The sequence below is a fragment of the Glossina fuscipes genome, unplaced genomic scaffold (assembly GCF_014805625.2).
Source record: "Glossina fuscipes isolate IAEA_lab_2018 unplaced genomic scaffold, Yale_Gfus_2 3, whole genome shotgun sequence".
NCBI classification, from domain to species: domain Eukaryota; kingdom Metazoa; phylum Arthropoda; class Insecta; order Diptera; family Glossinidae; genus Glossina; species Glossina fuscipes.
Genome location: NW_023998417.1, coordinates 2986815 through 3004286, shown reverse-complemented (window position 1 = coordinate 3004286; position 17472 = coordinate 2986815). Strand labels below are relative to the sequence as shown.

Here is a 17472-nt window from a genome sequence, read left to right as displayed (position 1 = left end):
TTTATAGGAAAAATTTTTAGAAAAAAATTTTACAAAAACAACAAAAAAAATTTACAAAAACAATAAAAAATTTTAGAAAAATTTTTACAAAAACAACAAAAAATTTTTTACAAAAACAAAAAAATTTACAAAAACAAAAATTTTTAGAAAAAAATTTTACAAAAACAAAAAATTCGGAAAAAAATTTTACAAAAACAACAAAAATTTTATTTATAGGAAAAATTTTTAGAAAAAATTTTACAAAAACAACAAAAAAAAAATTTACAAAAACAACAAAAAAAAATTTTACAAAAACAAAAAATTTTACAAAAAAAATTTACAAAAACAACAAAAAAATTTACAACAAAAATTTTTAGAAAAAATTTTACAAAAAATTTGGAAAAAAAAAATTTACAAAAACAACAAAAAATTTTGGAAAAAAACTTTACAAAAACAACAACAATTTTCGGAAATAAATTCCAGAGAAAAGAAAAAGGGCCGAAAAACATAAAAAAGAAGAAGAAATGTGGGGTAGGAGGGAAAGGGGTATTCCTAAAAAGTCGAGCCTTTCTTAATATTACAATAGAAATGCATTCTCTTACATCTATATTTTTACAAATCAATTAAGAATTATACAGCATTTAGTAATGCATAAACAAGATATGTGTAAGGAAAGAACTTTTGTACAAAAGCTGTAATAGAACTTGCATATACAACATGTATGCAGAACAGAGATGGACTTATTACACAAATCAATAGTAGCATCTAATAATGTAAACACAAGACAGTTGCAAACAAAGAGAAGTTTTGTACAAAACTTATATACAAAAAACAGAGAAAACAAGATATGTAAAAAGCTATTGCTAAATGCTAAATACGTTTGAATAGTACATATATATACATGCTTACTTTGCTTGCTTGCAAAGCAACGAAACAACCAAAAAAAAATTGTTTTATTACTAGAATTTTTTTTTAAATAGGTAAAGAAAGAAATTGGGATTCTTTCTGCTGTGTACATTTGTCAATCATTTGGATCCAAGATTCTTTATTATGAGAGGTTGATTGTGGGCATGAGGGAACTTTCTGTCGCCGATTCATTCCAGTTGATGTTTTCGCATTTCGAATTCGTGTAGAGTTTGTCGCGTAACTTTTTAGAATTTTATTTATTTAGCATTTCAATTTAGAAACAAGAGGATTGCTTTGTTTGCTCTAGAATAAGCTGTGAAAGTATTTCTGAAGCAATTTTCGTTTATTTACTATCTATATAATTAATCTCTTAATAATCTCTTATTAATCTCTAAAAACCAATTCAATTAACTTTTGAAGATTATTATTATGTTAAATTAATGTTTCTGGTTTCATCTACAATATTTAAATATATGTTTGTCGTTAATTATATTATAAATGAAAGCATTTAAACTTGTACATTTTCAGTTTGTCGATATAACAAAAAAATACTCTTTAGGTTATTAGGAGACGAAATAGAATTTAAATGGCAACATAGGACTAGTTTAAAATAAGTAACTTTAAATTAATTGATTGTAAATATGATTTATGAAAAATGAATAATATCACTTACGCGTAAATAATAATAAATTAAATATTATCCACAATGTCAATATAACTAGAACAGGCTATACTCTGCTGCTGATTCATTATAGAAAGTTGATATGCAACTTCAAATGCTTGCCCCAACGTAAGAATAATTTCGGTAGCTAGATCCTAAACAAAATAATGAATGAATGAAAAAGCATAAAATTAATTGATATATAAATCGTATGTAAATATATATAAAGTATAGATTAGGGTGATGACTTCAAACGTTGCTCGACTTACGTCAGCTGCATGTCTACCGTAATTCGAAGTATTCATCTATTGTTAACTTACCACATTATCGACCATAAAGACATGACAATAATGTATATTATCCTCCCAAGTTATATAAGCAAAATAACGCAAATCATCCGGATCCTGGCAAACACAATTGATATTCTCAATATCATGTACACTAATTGTATTCTAAAAAGCATATAAAAAAAAAAAAAAGTTAACACGATGCAGAGATAGATAGAGCAAAAAAGAAAGACCTGTGTTTGAACATCTACAAAACGTACGCCAGTATGGGATAGTGCTATACCCACTTCTAGTCGCGTTTGCTGATTAGTCTCCTTTAGTATACGCGTTGAACTGTTAATGTCTTTTATTAAAGACGATTCTTCGTTATCCGAAAGAATTGGGGTTTCTCCACGTTTAAGCCTTTGTATGGACTTTCTAGTTGACGCTGTTCCGTGTAGTTCTCTAATAACCGTAGAACCCAAATACTAAATGAATTATTAAATGCCTAAAATTTCCATTTTCGTGTAATTAGAGATAAACTTACAAACACCTTATATGTCAAGGAGCCGTAGATTAGAATATTGTTTGAATGACACCAATTAGAATTTGTTTCTTTTTGTTTGCTATTATTCGATTTTAAAAGTAATTCTGCTGGTTTTCGTATACTCAGTGTTTTTTTATGCAAGAATGCTTGCGCTTCATCATTTCGTGACGTTGTTATCAATTTTTTATCGTTTTTCTTCACTTCGTTACCTATACATTCGAAAATTGTTTGAATTTCTTCCCACGCCTTGACAGCATCAAAATCTAAATCGTTATTAACGTTTTTTTGTTCGTTTGTTTCCTTTACTTTAAGAACGCGCTTGGTTTTAACCGTCGCACGCACTAACTTTGGTGATCGTAGGCCAACAGACAAATCCTCAACGGAACTGTTTAATTGAGAGTTACTGGCTAGGTTTAAAGATGAACCTTTAAATAAACCTAAAATAAAAATAATATGAAAATATGAAAAGTGGAATAAATGGAGAAACGTACCTGCGAATGGTACCTCACTCACAAATTCTTCAACACATTCCGATACCCGGGAACTACTCAATGACTCAGCTTGGTCTTCTCTGGGTTCTTTTTGGCCTTCCCATATAAACGATTTTAGATCATTAAGAGAGTGCGGATCTGTATCTTCCAAATGAAATGATCTCCTTCTTATATGATCGTCAGGCGGTTTTACAAATTCGAAAATAGTATTCTCTGCTTCGCTAACAGAAGGTGGTGGTATTTCCGGTGTAACTGGAACCATACGTGTCGCTACCCAATTATTGTTGTTACTGTCAAAGTTTTTTCTGCAAAATTCAATCATAATAATTGAGCACTTGTTTTTTTTTTTTTTTTAAAGTGATTTCTATACATATATCAACCTACTTATCACGGCTATTAACATTAAGAGAAATATCGTGCTCTGTATGTGCTCTTGTTACATTAAAACTTGTGTACTCTGATGAGTTGTGCAAGATATCTCTTGGGCTATGTAAGGATTGTGGTAATAAATTGACATTTGAATTCGGTAAAGTCATTTCGACATATTCATCTACACAACGATCTTCTTTCGATGCTATTCAAATAAATTAGAATATATTGTCAATTACTGTTTCGTTTTTTTCTTTTTTTTCGTGTTACACGGGCTACCTACATGAAGATTGCAAATTTAATTTGGGTAAATGGTGTTGTAATTCCCCTAAACGTTTACTAAGTAAAATTGGTTTATATACAGGTTTATACAACAGAGTTGCTTCATTAACTCGCAAATTATTAGAAGATAATCGTCCTTTAGTAGGTTCCATAGGCGTATAATAATCTCGTGATTTAGAACATTCCAGGGAACTTTAAACAAATTTATTAAACATTAGAAAATGGTCAGAACAATTTGAAATTTTTTTAATTTTGTTAGTTATGAACAGCTATGAAATAATGCTGACTGAAAATAGTTGCAAAAGCCACATTCAAACATACATAGAATGGATCTGCAAATGGTATGTAAATATAAATATGAGTATAAATAACTTAAAAGGTCTAAGAAAAGCACATGATCAAAATGCGTAAGTATTCTCTTGTTGAGATAGAAAAAAACTTTTCGAATATTAACTAACGTATTGTAAAGTAGAGAATGAGAATATATATGGTATGGGTATTGGAAGAACAATTACATCCTCACTAATCCACAAAATAATTAAACATACCAAAATTTACATATACATTGCCTTCATTCAATTTATGCATCACTATGTCCATCTTTCCAGACAAACTAATATATAACAATTGCAACTCTTTCTTTGCATTATTTACAACAGAACATTTTCAAGTCGATATTTTCCAGGTTGGAAAACGACCACAGCGTCTTTTCAATTCGTTTATATCCATGATTATAGTATTAGGGCATAATTATTCTTCTTAACGTTTCATTTTTCTGAATTTCTACCGTAGTTTTATACAATTTTACGAATAAGAGACAAAATCGTGATCTTATTCACAACACAATACTATGTGAAGTTGCCTCTGATTTTGAATAATACAAATTGAATGGCTAAAATTATCCTTTCATGGCGGACATGAAAATTTCGTCATTTTCTTTTTTTTTTTCTTTAATATGATCACTCAGAGTCACTGTTCGAATCACATTTATTTTTAATGCGGTGACGCTTAGAAAGAAGTGATTGAAAGAGAATGAGATAGGAAGGCCGCAACCTAGTGGGCGTGTATCTAAAAGGCGACTGTTATGCCTGGATCGATTGTATACATACTATAGCTACGACCAAAACAAACTCTACCGCGCTTGAATTTTAAACTCGCGAACACTGACCAAATTGAACTTTTCTACTATAATGTGGTCTTCTTGTGCATGCACACTAACATATGTTTAGAAAGAATACAAAACGGAATACTACAAAACACAAAAAGCCAAGGGATGATTCAAATGCAAACATTTATTTTTAATGCGGTAAACAATTATAATACGTAACGTCTATACGTGATTAGTAAAAAAGAAAAACAACAACAAAAACATGTAATAACACACAATAATTGAGTTAATAACGCAAACACAAACACAATAAATTTGTCCTAAAAGTTAGTGATACAAACATACATGGTCTTACAAAATGCTGTTAATTCAGTCTTTGATTAATGTAAGATTTTGTTCCAAACAAAATGGAGACATATGGAGATTTATCTAATTTGTTATTTAATTTAATTTGTTTTGTTAGGCAAATTAGGCAAATTAAGCAATTCTAGATGATATGTTTGCAAACATGAATAAAAAATAGTGTACTTAATTATTTTTCTTACTTTGTTAGATGTATCGTATTTTCCTTTGAGTCTTTATTTTCAAAAACAGCATCTTCGCTGACCTCTTTAATCGGCACGAAATGCGTTTTACTATCCATTAGTTGACTATCAAAACAAAATCCTGCAAATTTCTATTTATAATAAAAATTTTCAGCACAATTTAAAGTTAATTATATACCCTTTATAATTGATGCGATTTCGTAAGTGACATGAGGCGGGTAATCTTTCAGAACGTCCAAAGCGCTACGTCCTTGACCATCGACCGCTGTTGGATCGACACCTGATTTCAATAAAGTGTACACAACTGACTTCTTACCACATAAAGCTGCCTCATGCAATGCTGTACCATTATGAGTTAAAAGATTTACATTAACACCAGCCGCCAGTAATGCTTCTACAACTTTTTTGTGGCCATTACGTGCTGCCAAATGTAAACAAGTATGAGTAAATATATGTTTAGTGGGCGTTATAGTGTAAGGTGTCGCATGGCCATTTTCCATTTCATCATAAAATCGAAGTGATTCTATTAATTCGGGATGAGTGCGTAAAAGAGTTTGTACTGCTTGTAAACGTCCAAATTGAGCTGCCAGATCTAAAGCTGTTTGAAAACTATTATTGCGTACGGTGGGATCTGCCCCATATGTTAAAAGTATAGCGACTATGGAGCAGTATCCATGTTGGGCAGCGCAATGTAAAGGTGTTTCATTATCTAATGTCTGAGCGTTCGGATTAGCCGGCCTTACGGGATGGGAAAGCAACAGTTTTACTATTTCATAATGACCGGCCCAAGATGCCAAGTACAATGGTGTAGATCCCCTAATGTCGGATACGTCAATTGCAGCATCATAAATAAGAAGCAGACGCACAATTTCGTAATGTCCATTTAAGCAGGCATGATGCAACGGGGTATAACCATTTATATCTTGGCCGTTTATGCTCGGGCTACGTCTAAAGCTTTAAAGCGAAGAAAACTACTCTTTGACACGTTTTATGATAAATCGATGTAATTACCTTGATAGAGGTCCGCTTTTTTTAGAATACTGTTCGAGTATTTTATTAACTACTGCTATTTTACCATTTCTGGCTGCTTCTAAAAGGTCTTGACTTTTTTTGCCCATCTTTTTTTTATTTTCTTATGTCGTAGGTATTTATAATAAGTCAACATTTGTTTAATTGGATCATCCGCATTCTTCAATCAGCTGTTCTTTTGCCCTTCTCGCTACAAAAAAAAAAAATAAAAAAAATTTAACACATTGCCGTCCAATATCAAGGTTCCAGATAATGATTTAATATTCATTTCTCATAAAACACTTAATAGTCATCAAATATACTTTAACTAATTTCAGGAAATTTTTAAAACTTTGTTTTATTTATCAATTTTCTTTTTCGTTTTTCTCGTTAAATTTATGTCTAACTTATTCCTCAAAAATGTTACTTTATCACGCACGAACACAAAACGATTGGTTTAGCAATCGTACTGTTTCTTTTCAGATTTACTCAAAGGGTTGCCAAGTCATTTCATTTATACAATTTTTATTAAGTTATTTTTTTTGATTGAATTAAATATACGATATGACTATATAATATTTATATTTTATTAAAGTAAATTATAGCAGCATCGCACAAATAACACAGTTCACCAAATACTTTTTTGCAACGAGTTACGGAGATTAACATAATAATATCTCGAATTCCCACAAATTTTCCTAAAAAGACGGCAAAATAAAAATAACGCGTTTTTATCACTTATGTCTGCTTTCATTAGTTACTTCTTAATTTGATTTTTTAAAATTCTTTTCACTGCGTAGGTAATCACGTTGCTGAGGGAATAAAAAGTAAATTGGCAACCTTAAGTGTAGCTTGGCAGGCAATTTGAAAAGAGCAGTTTAACAATTCACACCTCTGAAAAAACGAAAAAGGACCCAAGCGTGAAAATCATTTAGTGTTTAATTTTGAGAGACTTGTGTCGAAGATTTTTGGAAAAATTATATTTCAAATAATGGATGTTTCCAAAGGTGAGCGAGCATAAATATTATTTATATAAAAAGGAAATCAATAAAATTTAATTTTTTAGAAAACTGTCAAACAATCCAAGAAAAATTTGAGGAAATGTCAAATAATGTCGCAAAGACACCTTCTAGAAAATTGAAAGAAAAATCAGATCCGAATACGCCAAATGAAATGCGGCAGACACCACGTCGTAGTACTCGCAAAAGTGTTAAACCGCTTCAAGATTATGGGGAAATTGTAAGTCAGACAATGCGATCGGCCAAAAGATCAATCATTTTAGATGAAAATTGCGATGTTAAGCATTCTGAAATCGCTGAGGAACAGAAGCCTAAATGGACACCCTCCGATGTGGGCCGCAGAAGTTCTAAGAGACGTAGTCGAAAGAGTCGCCGCACTAGTAAAACTAAAGTGATTGGCCTCCAGAAAACTAGCGAATATAGCACAACGGAGGATGAAGATAATGAAGAGAGCAAAATTAATAGTGCAGGAAAGGAAAATAATTTGGGCAAAATCTCAGATGTCGACGAGGAAGAAGAAGATGATGAAAATAAAGAGAACGAAGAAAGTCAAAATAACGGGAATGAACACACACATGATCACGACGCCAAAACAGTTCAGACCGTTGAAAGTTTTAACGTCGATGAACATAATATGCAGGAGAAAGAAAAGGTACTAATTGAAGAAGAGAGTACTCCGACTAATGAAAATATTTGTGAAAGCCATGTCGGGAACTCTTCGCAAATCCCAATCCAAAAACAAGAAAACTTTGATCCTTACTTAAAAACAAAGCAAAGCTGTGTCGCGGAAGATTCGAATAAGGACGTCGGCAAAACAATTCAGACCGTTGAAAATTTTGAATTCGATGAACATAATATACAGGAGAAAGAAAAGATGATAATTGAAGAAGAGACTATTCGGACTAATATTCTTTTCAACGTGATGAAAGGAGATGAAAAAGGTGGTGAATTTAAGCCAAAAGAAGAATATATTTTTGAAAGAGATGACGGGACCTCTTTGCAAATGCCAATCCAAAAAGAAGAGCAAAGCTGTGTCGCGGAAGATTCGAATAAGGACGTCGCCAAAACAATTCAGAACGTGGAAAGTTTGAACGTCGATGAACATAATGTACAGGAGCAAGAAAAAATGATAATTGATGAAGAGACTACTTCGACTAATATATTTCACAATTTGATAAAAACGGATAAAGAACACGTTGAATCTAAGCCAAAAGAAGGTAATATTTTTGAAAGTCATGTCGGAACCTCTTTGCAAACGCCAACCCAAACAAAAGAAAACTTTGGTTCTTATTTGAAAAGGAATAATTTTGATATGAAAGAATTAGGGCTAAATCCTTTGGAAGAAGAGGCTGCACGACCGCCAGAGCAACCCCAGAATTTGATTTTGGAAGAAATAAGTAATGAACCCGAAATGAGCCAAGAGGACGGTAAAACTGAAAGTGTCCCTATGCTGGAAGAGGTTCATGATGTGGACAATGAAATGCCCTCTTTAATATATTGCGATGATGACGACACCGAAGATGACGGATGTGGCATTGAGTCTAAAAAGCATAATTCCACTGTCATTGTTATTGAAGATGAAGATGAACCAGCAGAAGACATTCAATCATCGACTTTCGTGAAGGATGAAACACAAACTTTTGAATTAACCGATGATAATATCGAAGATCTTACAAAGACACCATCTATACTTCCTAAGCCGGATTTTACCGAAAAACAAACACAAACTCCTTCGACTTCTAAATACGTTAAAATGCCATGCCGCTTCCCAACTCCACATAGCAATAAACTAAATCCCTTTCCCAATAAAATAAGAAATTACGAGGAGCAACAAGATAGTCTAGAGACAATTGTTCATCCCACAGTCACTGTAACCGAACCTAAGGAGGCAGTTTTGCGGGGCATACGTAAACGTTCCATTTCACTTTGTCTTGACGGTTTTCCGACCAATTATAACCAACAAACTAAAGATAAATCCGTACGTCAACAAAAGGTAGTCGCCTTTCGCACTGTGACAATTGATGACTCACCAAAAGAGATGAAAAAAAAGAAACCTAATATTGATACTTTTACAAATCTCAAGGATAAAAGTAAGCAAAGCTAAATAAAATGCAATTTTCAATTAAATTCATTTCCTAATTTCAGATGTTACTAAACGCCGTAAACGCTCAATGTCGTTGGACGAAATCATAAATCGAATCCCAAAATTAACAAGAACAGGTGAGAATTATCATCCTCGCGTTTAATATAATTTGTTTTTATTTGAATTTTCTTTGGCAACAGGACAAATTACTCCTAAAAAAAATGAGTTGACGACCACGGCCCGAACAAAATTACCAAATTTTGCTGCTATACATGAAAGGCATTTCCAGAAAATGGAAAGTCTAGTTGATCATGTTGCACGAAAAAAGGAGCGCTCCAAACTTTTAATTAATTCCGCGACTAAACAACATCAACGTAAGTGCAATTAATTGTAATCTAAATCGGTCGAAGACATGTTAAGGCAAACGTACGAGTTCATGAAAGAGACCTCAATTTACCAGCGAATACGTATCGAAATGCTTTTAAATTGTCTGTAAATGGAAAAAAAAAACATCCTTAAAAACAATGGACTAGCCTCTATGATGGATAATAAGATCTTGTAATGAAGTGCACATTGGTGGCTTAGATTGGGATCATAGGCATTTTAATCCCATTAATGGTGGAATCCAAGATTATCCAGATTTAGGCACCGCTTTATAGCTATACGTTTTATTTATATTCATAGGTAATGGATATACTACTCTACACTCATGAGTGGAAAAGATTTCTCCGCAATAAAAGTGGGGATAAAAGAATAAACGAAAAAATGACTAACCGATGTATACAAGGGTTTTTTATCTACTTAGCTCTATGCCAATTTTGGGCGCGGGGTATAACTTATGGGCATGTTTTGCATTCAAACCAAATAATCGGAATCTTTAATCGTTTTCTCAATTGCTTATAATTTTTGTATTCCTTTTAAATTTTGCAGTGTCCGCTCAAAAGATTTTGAGAGGAATTCAAGCACCTAAAGCGACCAATTTGACCACGGCAATGAATTGTGATGCGAATACCGATCGAATTCTTCGCAAACAACATCAGCAATTGCCCCTAGGCATACGTGATGCTCGCATGGGTGTCGTTAAGCCTTTTTTAAATGATGAAGTAATACAAAGTTCAGTAGGAAAATCGTCTAATGCCACTGCCACCACCGTTTCTACGGCTAATAAAACAATTAGCACAAATGCGGAAAAAAGTTTGAAATCGGATCAAAAGACAGTTGGCCGTACATTGTTGGCAAAAGCAATCCCATCCAAACCCCCATTCAATTTATCTACGTCTGCAGGTCCATCGATGTCGAATGGCTTACAAACAAGCGCCACTTTAATGAAACAACAAAAGCAGTTAGATAAGTCATCTATACGTTTGCAAAAACACATGGACTTATTTAAGAGTCGCAAGGCAACCAAACAAGACGTCAAGAATGACGTTGTCATAAGAGGCGTGCGTTCTAATCGACGCTTCGAATTGCAAATGCAACATCGCCGAAATCTGGAGAAGTAAATTTCTTTTTTTTTTTTGAATCTTTATAGCGTTCATATATTCGCAACTTTAAGTTACTTGAAGTTGTTTTATTTTAATGCGTTTTCCTTAACTTTTTCGTTTTATTTTTTGTATTTGTTTATTGCTTTTCAAAAGGTAACATAAATCAACTTTCCATGAATAGGATTTATTTGTATCATTATTGAATGTTTTTATATAAATATACTAAGAAACGGTCTTTTTTTTTCGTGGTTCAATAACAATAAATATATTCATTATTCGATTATGCTCTATTTTATTATTTTTATAAGAGATTTCTATACCCTGCGAATAGCTCTTTTCATAGCGAAAGAAGTTTAAAATGCTTTCCTCTCCCCAATATAGGTAAATAGTAGTGGTAGATATGGCATGATAAAGTAGATGTTCCGTCAAACTTTGCGACAATCTCAAACTGGGGACTTAAATGCCCCTCTTTTTAATGCAAATATGTTTGGATTTTCTCTTATCTTCATTGCGATATTTAGTGCGGGGGACATAATAACAAATTTTAAAATTCGATTTAAACAATTTTATCGCCTCCTTTGCGTTTGATTTGTAGAAATTAAAACAAAACCAGGTCCACCGAATAGAATATATACTTCTTTCGTAGCCATTGTATGCGTTCGTTGTGGCAGTATGACATGCATAAACAAGTCTCTCTGTGCAAGTTTGCAATTTCGAACAGAATTCGAGCAGTACTCGAAGTGCCAGAATGTTTATAGATCAAAGTGGATATGGATGGAATTCTTGATTCGAATGGATGTTCGAGTATTTTCTCGGCTTTTCTCGGCAATACGCTTGGCGTCTGCTATTAGTGGTTATCATATACTGCTGCTGATATACAGAAAACGAGACTCACAGAGATTACTAAGTAAAAAATGAAAATCTAAGGTTTATTTCGGCGAATGGAATGGTTTTCTAGTGTTCTTCAAAAGTTCATACAATATGGGAGTGCTCCAGGACAAATTTGCGGCAGCTCGGCGGAATGAACTTTATAAGTTATTAAGATATTTCATGAAAATATCTAAAAAAATGAGCAACCAGGCGGACAGACCTATCTTAAGTTCTTCCACAGAATATATTCTTGTGCCACAAGTAATGTAAGAGTGCAATGCGACTATACTGGAATATGAAATTATGATAGATTCGGATGCGCCATCAAATAAATAAATCATGAAATATGTGAATTAAACTATGAAATTCTCGTTTTTTATGCTATGAGTAATTAATAAATATGCAAGTGAAATAAATTGTGATAATCATTGATCATTTCGATAATTTACACTTTGATTTTTATGGGTCAGCGATAATTTTATCATGGGCGGGGAGGTTTTCATAATAGTAATTAATGTTACAGAAATGCCAAATACTGTTCATTCCAGCTAAGTAATAAAAGCCCTGAGAAGAGAGAAACACCAAATGGACATTCGCACCGCGTCATGTAGCTGCCGGCCGAGGAAAACGGGTACCAGAAAAGCAAGTTAACGAATTAAAAATCAAGCCATAAAATTAGGTAATAGTAATATGATGGTAAAAATGTATATAAATGAAATATTTGTGAAAGGCAGAACTAGTAGAAAAGGAATATTTAAGTTGAGCAGTTGAAAGTATTGCCAAAAATAAATTGTGAATAATCCTACCTTTAAAGAATATAATGAATGTAAATAAAAAAAGTTTGAAGTGCAGTTCTCTTGAATAAATATCCACGGTCCAGTAATACGGACGGGGACTGTATCTTAGAAAAGCGAATTTTATAACAATACAGTTATTATAATGATACACTTGAACTATAAAAACTCCAAAAAATATGCAACATATTTAGGAGAATCATTATCTAGTGTTATTAAGAAACAATGCAGTTGGCTGTGTAGATTTAATAGAATTCTGCACTTAGCAATTTTTATTGGAAGTCCTTTTTTTTTCTACTCAACTTTATGGAAATAGATTAATTTTGTTATCTGTTACCATAGATTTATAGATTTATCTTTTAGATAGGTTTATGTCCTTTTATTCATTTATTTATGTATTTATTTATTTTTTTTTTTGGATATAGTGTTTTAATGCAGTGTGCCGCTGTATGCGTATATGTGTTTTCTTTTTTGCTTCATTTTTATTCATTTTTTTCCTTTATCTTCGATTATGTAATTTAAATTAGTTACGTCGCATAATGCTTGGCTTAGATTACTTAGATTTAGTTCTAAGGGTTCATTGAATTTCAGATGCAGATAAGTAAATAGATGGAATTCGGTTAATTTCGGATTCTCGCAATAATTTCAAATATTTGCTATAAAAGCAAATTTATTTATATTTATATATAAAGTCAAGCAATTGTAAAAATCCTCAACACTTTCGGGGTTTGAAATTTATTGCTTTAAATTTGCGGATTTGCAGCAATAAACTTGTAGTAATGCCAAATGCTTGCTGTAAAGAGCAAGCACATCATCGTTGGCAAAGAATGTGTTAACAACAACTTGGTTATATTAACTGCTTTCGAAAGATGAGTAACAGTGAATGAAGGTGAAGTGATGAAAGCAATTAGATTTGAAGGCAGCACTACGTACGCATTCAAATCAGAGGAGCAAAACTTTACTTTGAATATTTACAAATTAAAGAAAAAAAGCATTTTGCGAGTAAATATAAGATGTAGAGTAAGACAGCCTTTACGCTTCTCTACAGATGAAATTCATTCCGGCTTTTATTGCTATTTCTCAGTGCGAAGCTGTAAGCTGAAAACAATATGTAGCTGCAAGCGAAGTATATATGCGATATTTTTTCTTATTTATGTTTTTTTTTTATTATTATCTCTTCTGTTGATCGCATTTCGCCTGATTTTTTCTATTGTCTAGAAAGGTTTTACTTATGTTCAGATGTTGTCTGCAAAATATTTGTTGATATGCGATTTTTCGATTATAAAAACCATTGTAAAGATTTGTTAACGATTACAGTATATGTAGAGCTCGCGGTTTAAACATATATTATAAAAATAATTTAAAGTGAAGGATTAAAGTCTTGTAATAAAAAAAAAAGTGTACGTAGAGAGATTATAAAATTTAAATTAAAGCATACCATATCAGTATATATATATATATATATATATATATATGTGTAAAAAGAAGTAGACAAAAAATAAATAAATAAATAAATAAAAAAATAATAATAAAAACATAATTAGAAAATTTATTAAACAAAGCTTAAAAGCAAGTTTAATAAAAATATTAAGATGAGTTGCATAATCGGTTTTTTGTTGGGATACGTTTTTCCAATGAAAGTTTTACTAAAGAAAAGTTATTTACTTTGCATTTATTTCCTTAAACTGACTCAAAGATATTAAAAAAGTTTTCTGAGATAACTAAAAGTATTTGAGTTCTCGATATTTTGGAGATTCTTGAAAAGTTTCCTTTCTATGACCTTACGTAACAGAGATTATTAAGAAGATCATATTTGGCAAACTCTTCCATGTTTTCAATTATATTCAAGAGACCCAGAAAACACACACACACACACACACACACACACACACACATACACATCGTTCTTTGATGAAGTGAAATAAAAATTCGATACGATTCACGTAAGCCGTTAATGGCGAAAAAAGTTTTAAAAGATTGCTTGCATTGAATGAAATAATGATTTTGGCGAACACTTGCTTACTTAGAAGAGAGCCGCCTTTAAGCACAACATTAAAGTGTCATCCTCGTTTATAGACAGAGAAATATGTACGAATGAAATTAAAGTGCGTTTGTTAAGATCCAATTGACTACTTTCAATATGATTACGTCAAAGTTTATTATTTTTTATCGATAACAGAGCAAAATTAGGCTTAAAATTTTTACACAATTTTGTTAACTGCATCGCTTAAAAGAAATCACAATTTTATCCTTTATTGTCTTCGCGCTCGGGGCATAAGTAAAATTCCTACAACTAGGGACCAAATCTAACTTCAGTATCGGAACGTCTCGGTTCGAGGATAAAAAGGAAAAATCTAGTAGCTATCTGAGGAAGAATGAATATTTGCCTAATGATGGTAACTGTTTTCGAAAAATGTTGATGAAACTCTGATATTTTTCACATGAATATTTGATTTCTCAAAGTTATTCTACACACAAACAAACCTTAGAAAAGCATTTCACATATATTCCCTTTTTCGAAGATGTCAATGAAAAATTTTCAAAATGACTCCATTATGTGCTCATAATTACCAAGCCATGTATAGTCATCTTTCCAATTTATTTCTAAAGCAGAAAGATCAACTCAGGAATTTGATTCGAAAAGGGGTCAACGTTAATAGACATATATATATGTATATCTATATATATATTATGACGACAATTTGAAGTCAACGACAATTGATTGCATCGGCGACGAAGGATTGTACCGGCAACATTTTGGGAACGATGCCAGGAGTGCATTGGAAACGAAGATGACCATGTTGGTAAATGACGTCACTATAAATGTTTTATTGCAGGAAACATGGACTATATTAGAATTCGGATATAAGCGATTACTTGAGAACCTAATGACCCAATGAAAACTCTTTTTTGAATAATAAGTTAATTAAATCATGATGCGTTGCGCATACTATTGAAATGTGGTGACAGCTGGACGAGTTTCATTGCCCTGTATTGTCAATACTTTTGTAATGATTTTTAAATGCTCCCTGTGTGTTGTCGAAATTAATTGTGTGGTAAACAATGCCAACATCAAGTCAATCTATTACATGTTTGTTCATTCATAACATTCTCATTAAAGCAACAACAAAACTACAAAGTCGATTTTTTCCACTTACCCTATATTTATTGCCTGATTATTAATTCTTAGATGTTCGTCTTTATCATTCTAGTCATTTCAGTTTTTTCAACATCGCCACATTGATTATCATCGTTTACGGGTTTATGCGTGCATAGCAATGAACCTGAATTGTGTAAAATAAAAAAAAAAAGCATACGCATGTGTATTTTCCTTTTCCACTATGGATGGTATCTCAATATCTCTTTATCCACGTTTGCGCGATCTAAAAAGAAAGAAAAAGAAGAAGCAAAGATAACATTGAAAATCGGAAATCGAATTTTAATTCCGCAAATCAAGTCCATAACGTAATAGCGCAATAATGCGTTATATTAAAGGAGTACAGTGTGTGTATGCATATAGAGTATATGGAGCGTTTGCATAAATTTATCTTCATATCACGTTTTTTACATTTTATATTTCTTTATTATTTACCTAACATTCATATCAATAAAATAAAATCAAATAAAATCAACGATTAACTAATCTGTAAAGAACTATTAAATACGTTCAGTGGAACAAATTTGAGAATACTTACAACTTACCAAACATTATCCGTTACAATCAATTTATGTATAAGCTAAAAGACATTCTCCAACACCTCATCTTGACCTCTCTACACACACATACATACACACACACACAAACACAAACACACACATCGTTTCAACAATCCATATAAACAATATTATCGTCTTGCATTATATATTGAAATTGCCACTGAACATAACGTAATTGTTACCACACTTTGTAATTTGTTGCTATTCTTTGCAACATGTCTACTTTATAATGTTTTTTCTATCTATCGTTAATTGCGTATTGTATGTAAATACAATAATTACAACTGATTTCAATTTAACTTTTTAACATACGTTACATTTTGTTTAAATTTTCTTCCATTTTGCCTATAGGAACAGCAGCAGAGTAAACTTTTTTGGTATATAATTCACTTCCCACATGTCATGAGTCCGGGCAAAAAATTAATTGCGGTTTGTTTTAGATAAAATGCTTGTTGCCATTATCGTTGCAAGTTGATTTAATTATGTTTTTCTCTTTTTTTTTAGCTATTTTGCGTTTTCTTTTTATATGATTTTGGTGGTCAAGCTGTTAAGCGTGATGCTCCTATTAATAATAATTATTTGCCACCTTCCAATTCGTATTCAGCTCCACCATCTGGACCTGCTGTAAATGGGAATTATGGTGGTTCTTCGGCCGGTCCGTCTGACTCTTATGGACCGCCGCCTAAAAGTTCTCCCTCATCTAGCTATGGAGCACCAAGTCCTCCTAGTACCAATTATCGGCCCCCTAAGAAGGGACCACCACGCCGTTCCAACAAACGTCCCTCTTCCAGCTACGGCGCACCTGCTAAGGCACCTTCGCCAAAGTACGGGCCGCCATCCACAAGTTACGGAGTACCTGTGGGCACGCCATCTTCTAGCTACGGAGCGCCAGCCCAAACGCCATCTTCAAGTTATGGTGCACCCGCACCATCTAGCAATTATGGACCTCCCCCCCAAGCACCTTCTTCTAGTTACGGCGCACCTTCTAGCAATTTTCAACCGCCCCCGCATGCACCCGCTTCCAGTTACGGTGCTCCAGCACCAGCGAGTAGCTACGGTCCTCCGCCGCAAAAGCCTTCATCAAGCTATGGACCTCCACCTCGGGCACCCTCGTCAAGCTATGGCGCTCCGCCTGCACCATCCAGTAGTTATGGTGCTCCTGCGGCGCCAAGTTCTTCGTATGGTGCTCCGGCAGCAGGCAACGGGGGCGGTAATGGTTATGCGGCTCCGGCACCGTCTAATGGTTATGGTGCCCCTGCGGCACCAAGTTCTTCGTATGGCGCACCGCCCGCAAGCAACGGGGGCGGTAATGGCTATGCAGCTCCAGCACCTTCTAATGGTTA

The 17472-nt window shown here is 33.1% G+C and overlaps 3 protein-coding genes across 6 annotated transcripts in view; 2 read left to right on the top strand and 1 right to left on the bottom strand.

The window, feature by feature from the left end:
* Positions 1-527: 527 nt before the first annotated feature.
* Positions 528-15795, bottom strand: LOC119634360 (ankyrin repeat and sterile alpha motif domain-containing protein 1B). 4 transcript variants are annotated; one of them, XM_038028448.1, is made up of 11 exons: positions 15571-15795; positions 6166-6373; positions 5333-6108; positions 5155-5275; positions 3503-3693; positions 3235-3424; positions 2851-3155; positions 2360-2796; positions 2067-2300; positions 1867-1998; positions 528-1701 (listed from the first exon to the last, which is right to left on the bottom strand). In XM_038028448.1, exons 2-11 carry the CDS (start codon positions 6270-6272, stop codon positions 1576-1578), a joined length of 2619 nt encoding a protein of 872 aa, XP_037884376.1. In that variant the 5' UTR covers positions 6273-6373; positions 15571-15795; the 3' UTR covers positions 528-1575. The 4 variants fall into 4 exon arrangements, with proteins under 4 accessions (XP_037884376.1, XP_037884375.1, XP_037884377.1 ...); XM_038028447.1 differs by lacking the exon at positions 15571-15795 and adding an exon at positions 6486-6613; XM_038028449.1 differs by lacking the exons at positions 3235-3424; positions 3503-3693; positions 15571-15795 and adding an exon at positions 6486-6613.
* On the top strand, positions 7021-10981 carry LOC119634358 (DNA ligase 1). The gene is made up of 5 exons (XM_038028446.1): positions 7021-7169; positions 7229-9271; positions 9327-9401; positions 9465-9638; positions 10195-10981. Exons 1-5 carry the CDS (start codon positions 7154-7156, stop codon positions 10764-10766), a joined length of 2880 nt encoding a protein of 959 aa, XP_037884374.1. The 5' UTR covers positions 7021-7153; the 3' UTR covers positions 10767-10981.
* LOC119634474 (pro-resilin-like) overlaps positions 13709-17472 on the top strand; it is a 3957-nt gene continuing 193 nt past the window's right edge. Inside the window, exons 1-3 of the mRNA XM_038028688.1 lie at positions 13709-13812; positions 16481-16558; positions 16634-17468. Of these exons, the coding sequence (XP_037884616.1) occupies positions 16532-16558; positions 16634-17468 (862 nt within the window). The 5' untranslated portion in view covers positions 13709-13812; positions 16481-16531. The remainder of the gene's footprint in view (positions 13813-16480; positions 16559-16633; positions 17469-17472) is intronic.

What these genes read in the sequence shown, in the direction of transcription:
- LOC119634360 (XM_038028448.1), bottom strand. Translation starts at nt 6,272, where the DNA reads ATGGGCAAAAAAAGTCAAGACCTTTTAGAAGCAGCCAGAAATGGTAAA. An exon ending in CCTTGACATATAAGGTGTTT is followed by an intron (nt 2,301 to 2,359) that starts GTAAGTTTATCT and finishes TAATTCATTTAG; the next exon opens with TATTTGGGTTCTACGGTTAT. An exon ending in TTGTAGATGTTCAAACACAG is followed by an intron (nt 1,999 to 2,066) that starts GTCTTTCTTTTT and finishes TATGCTTTTTAG; the next exon opens with AATACAATTAGTGTACATGA.
- LOC119634358 (XM_038028446.1), top strand. An exon ending in CCCAAAATTAACAAGAACAG is followed by an intron (nt 9,402 to 9,464) that starts GTGAGAATTATC and finishes CTTTGGCAACAG; the next exon opens with GACAAATTACTCCTAAAAAA. An exon ending in CGCGACTAAACAACATCAAC is followed by an intron (nt 9,639 to 10,194) that starts GTAAGTGCAATT and finishes TAAATTTTGCAG; the next exon opens with TGTCCGCTCAAAAGATTTTG.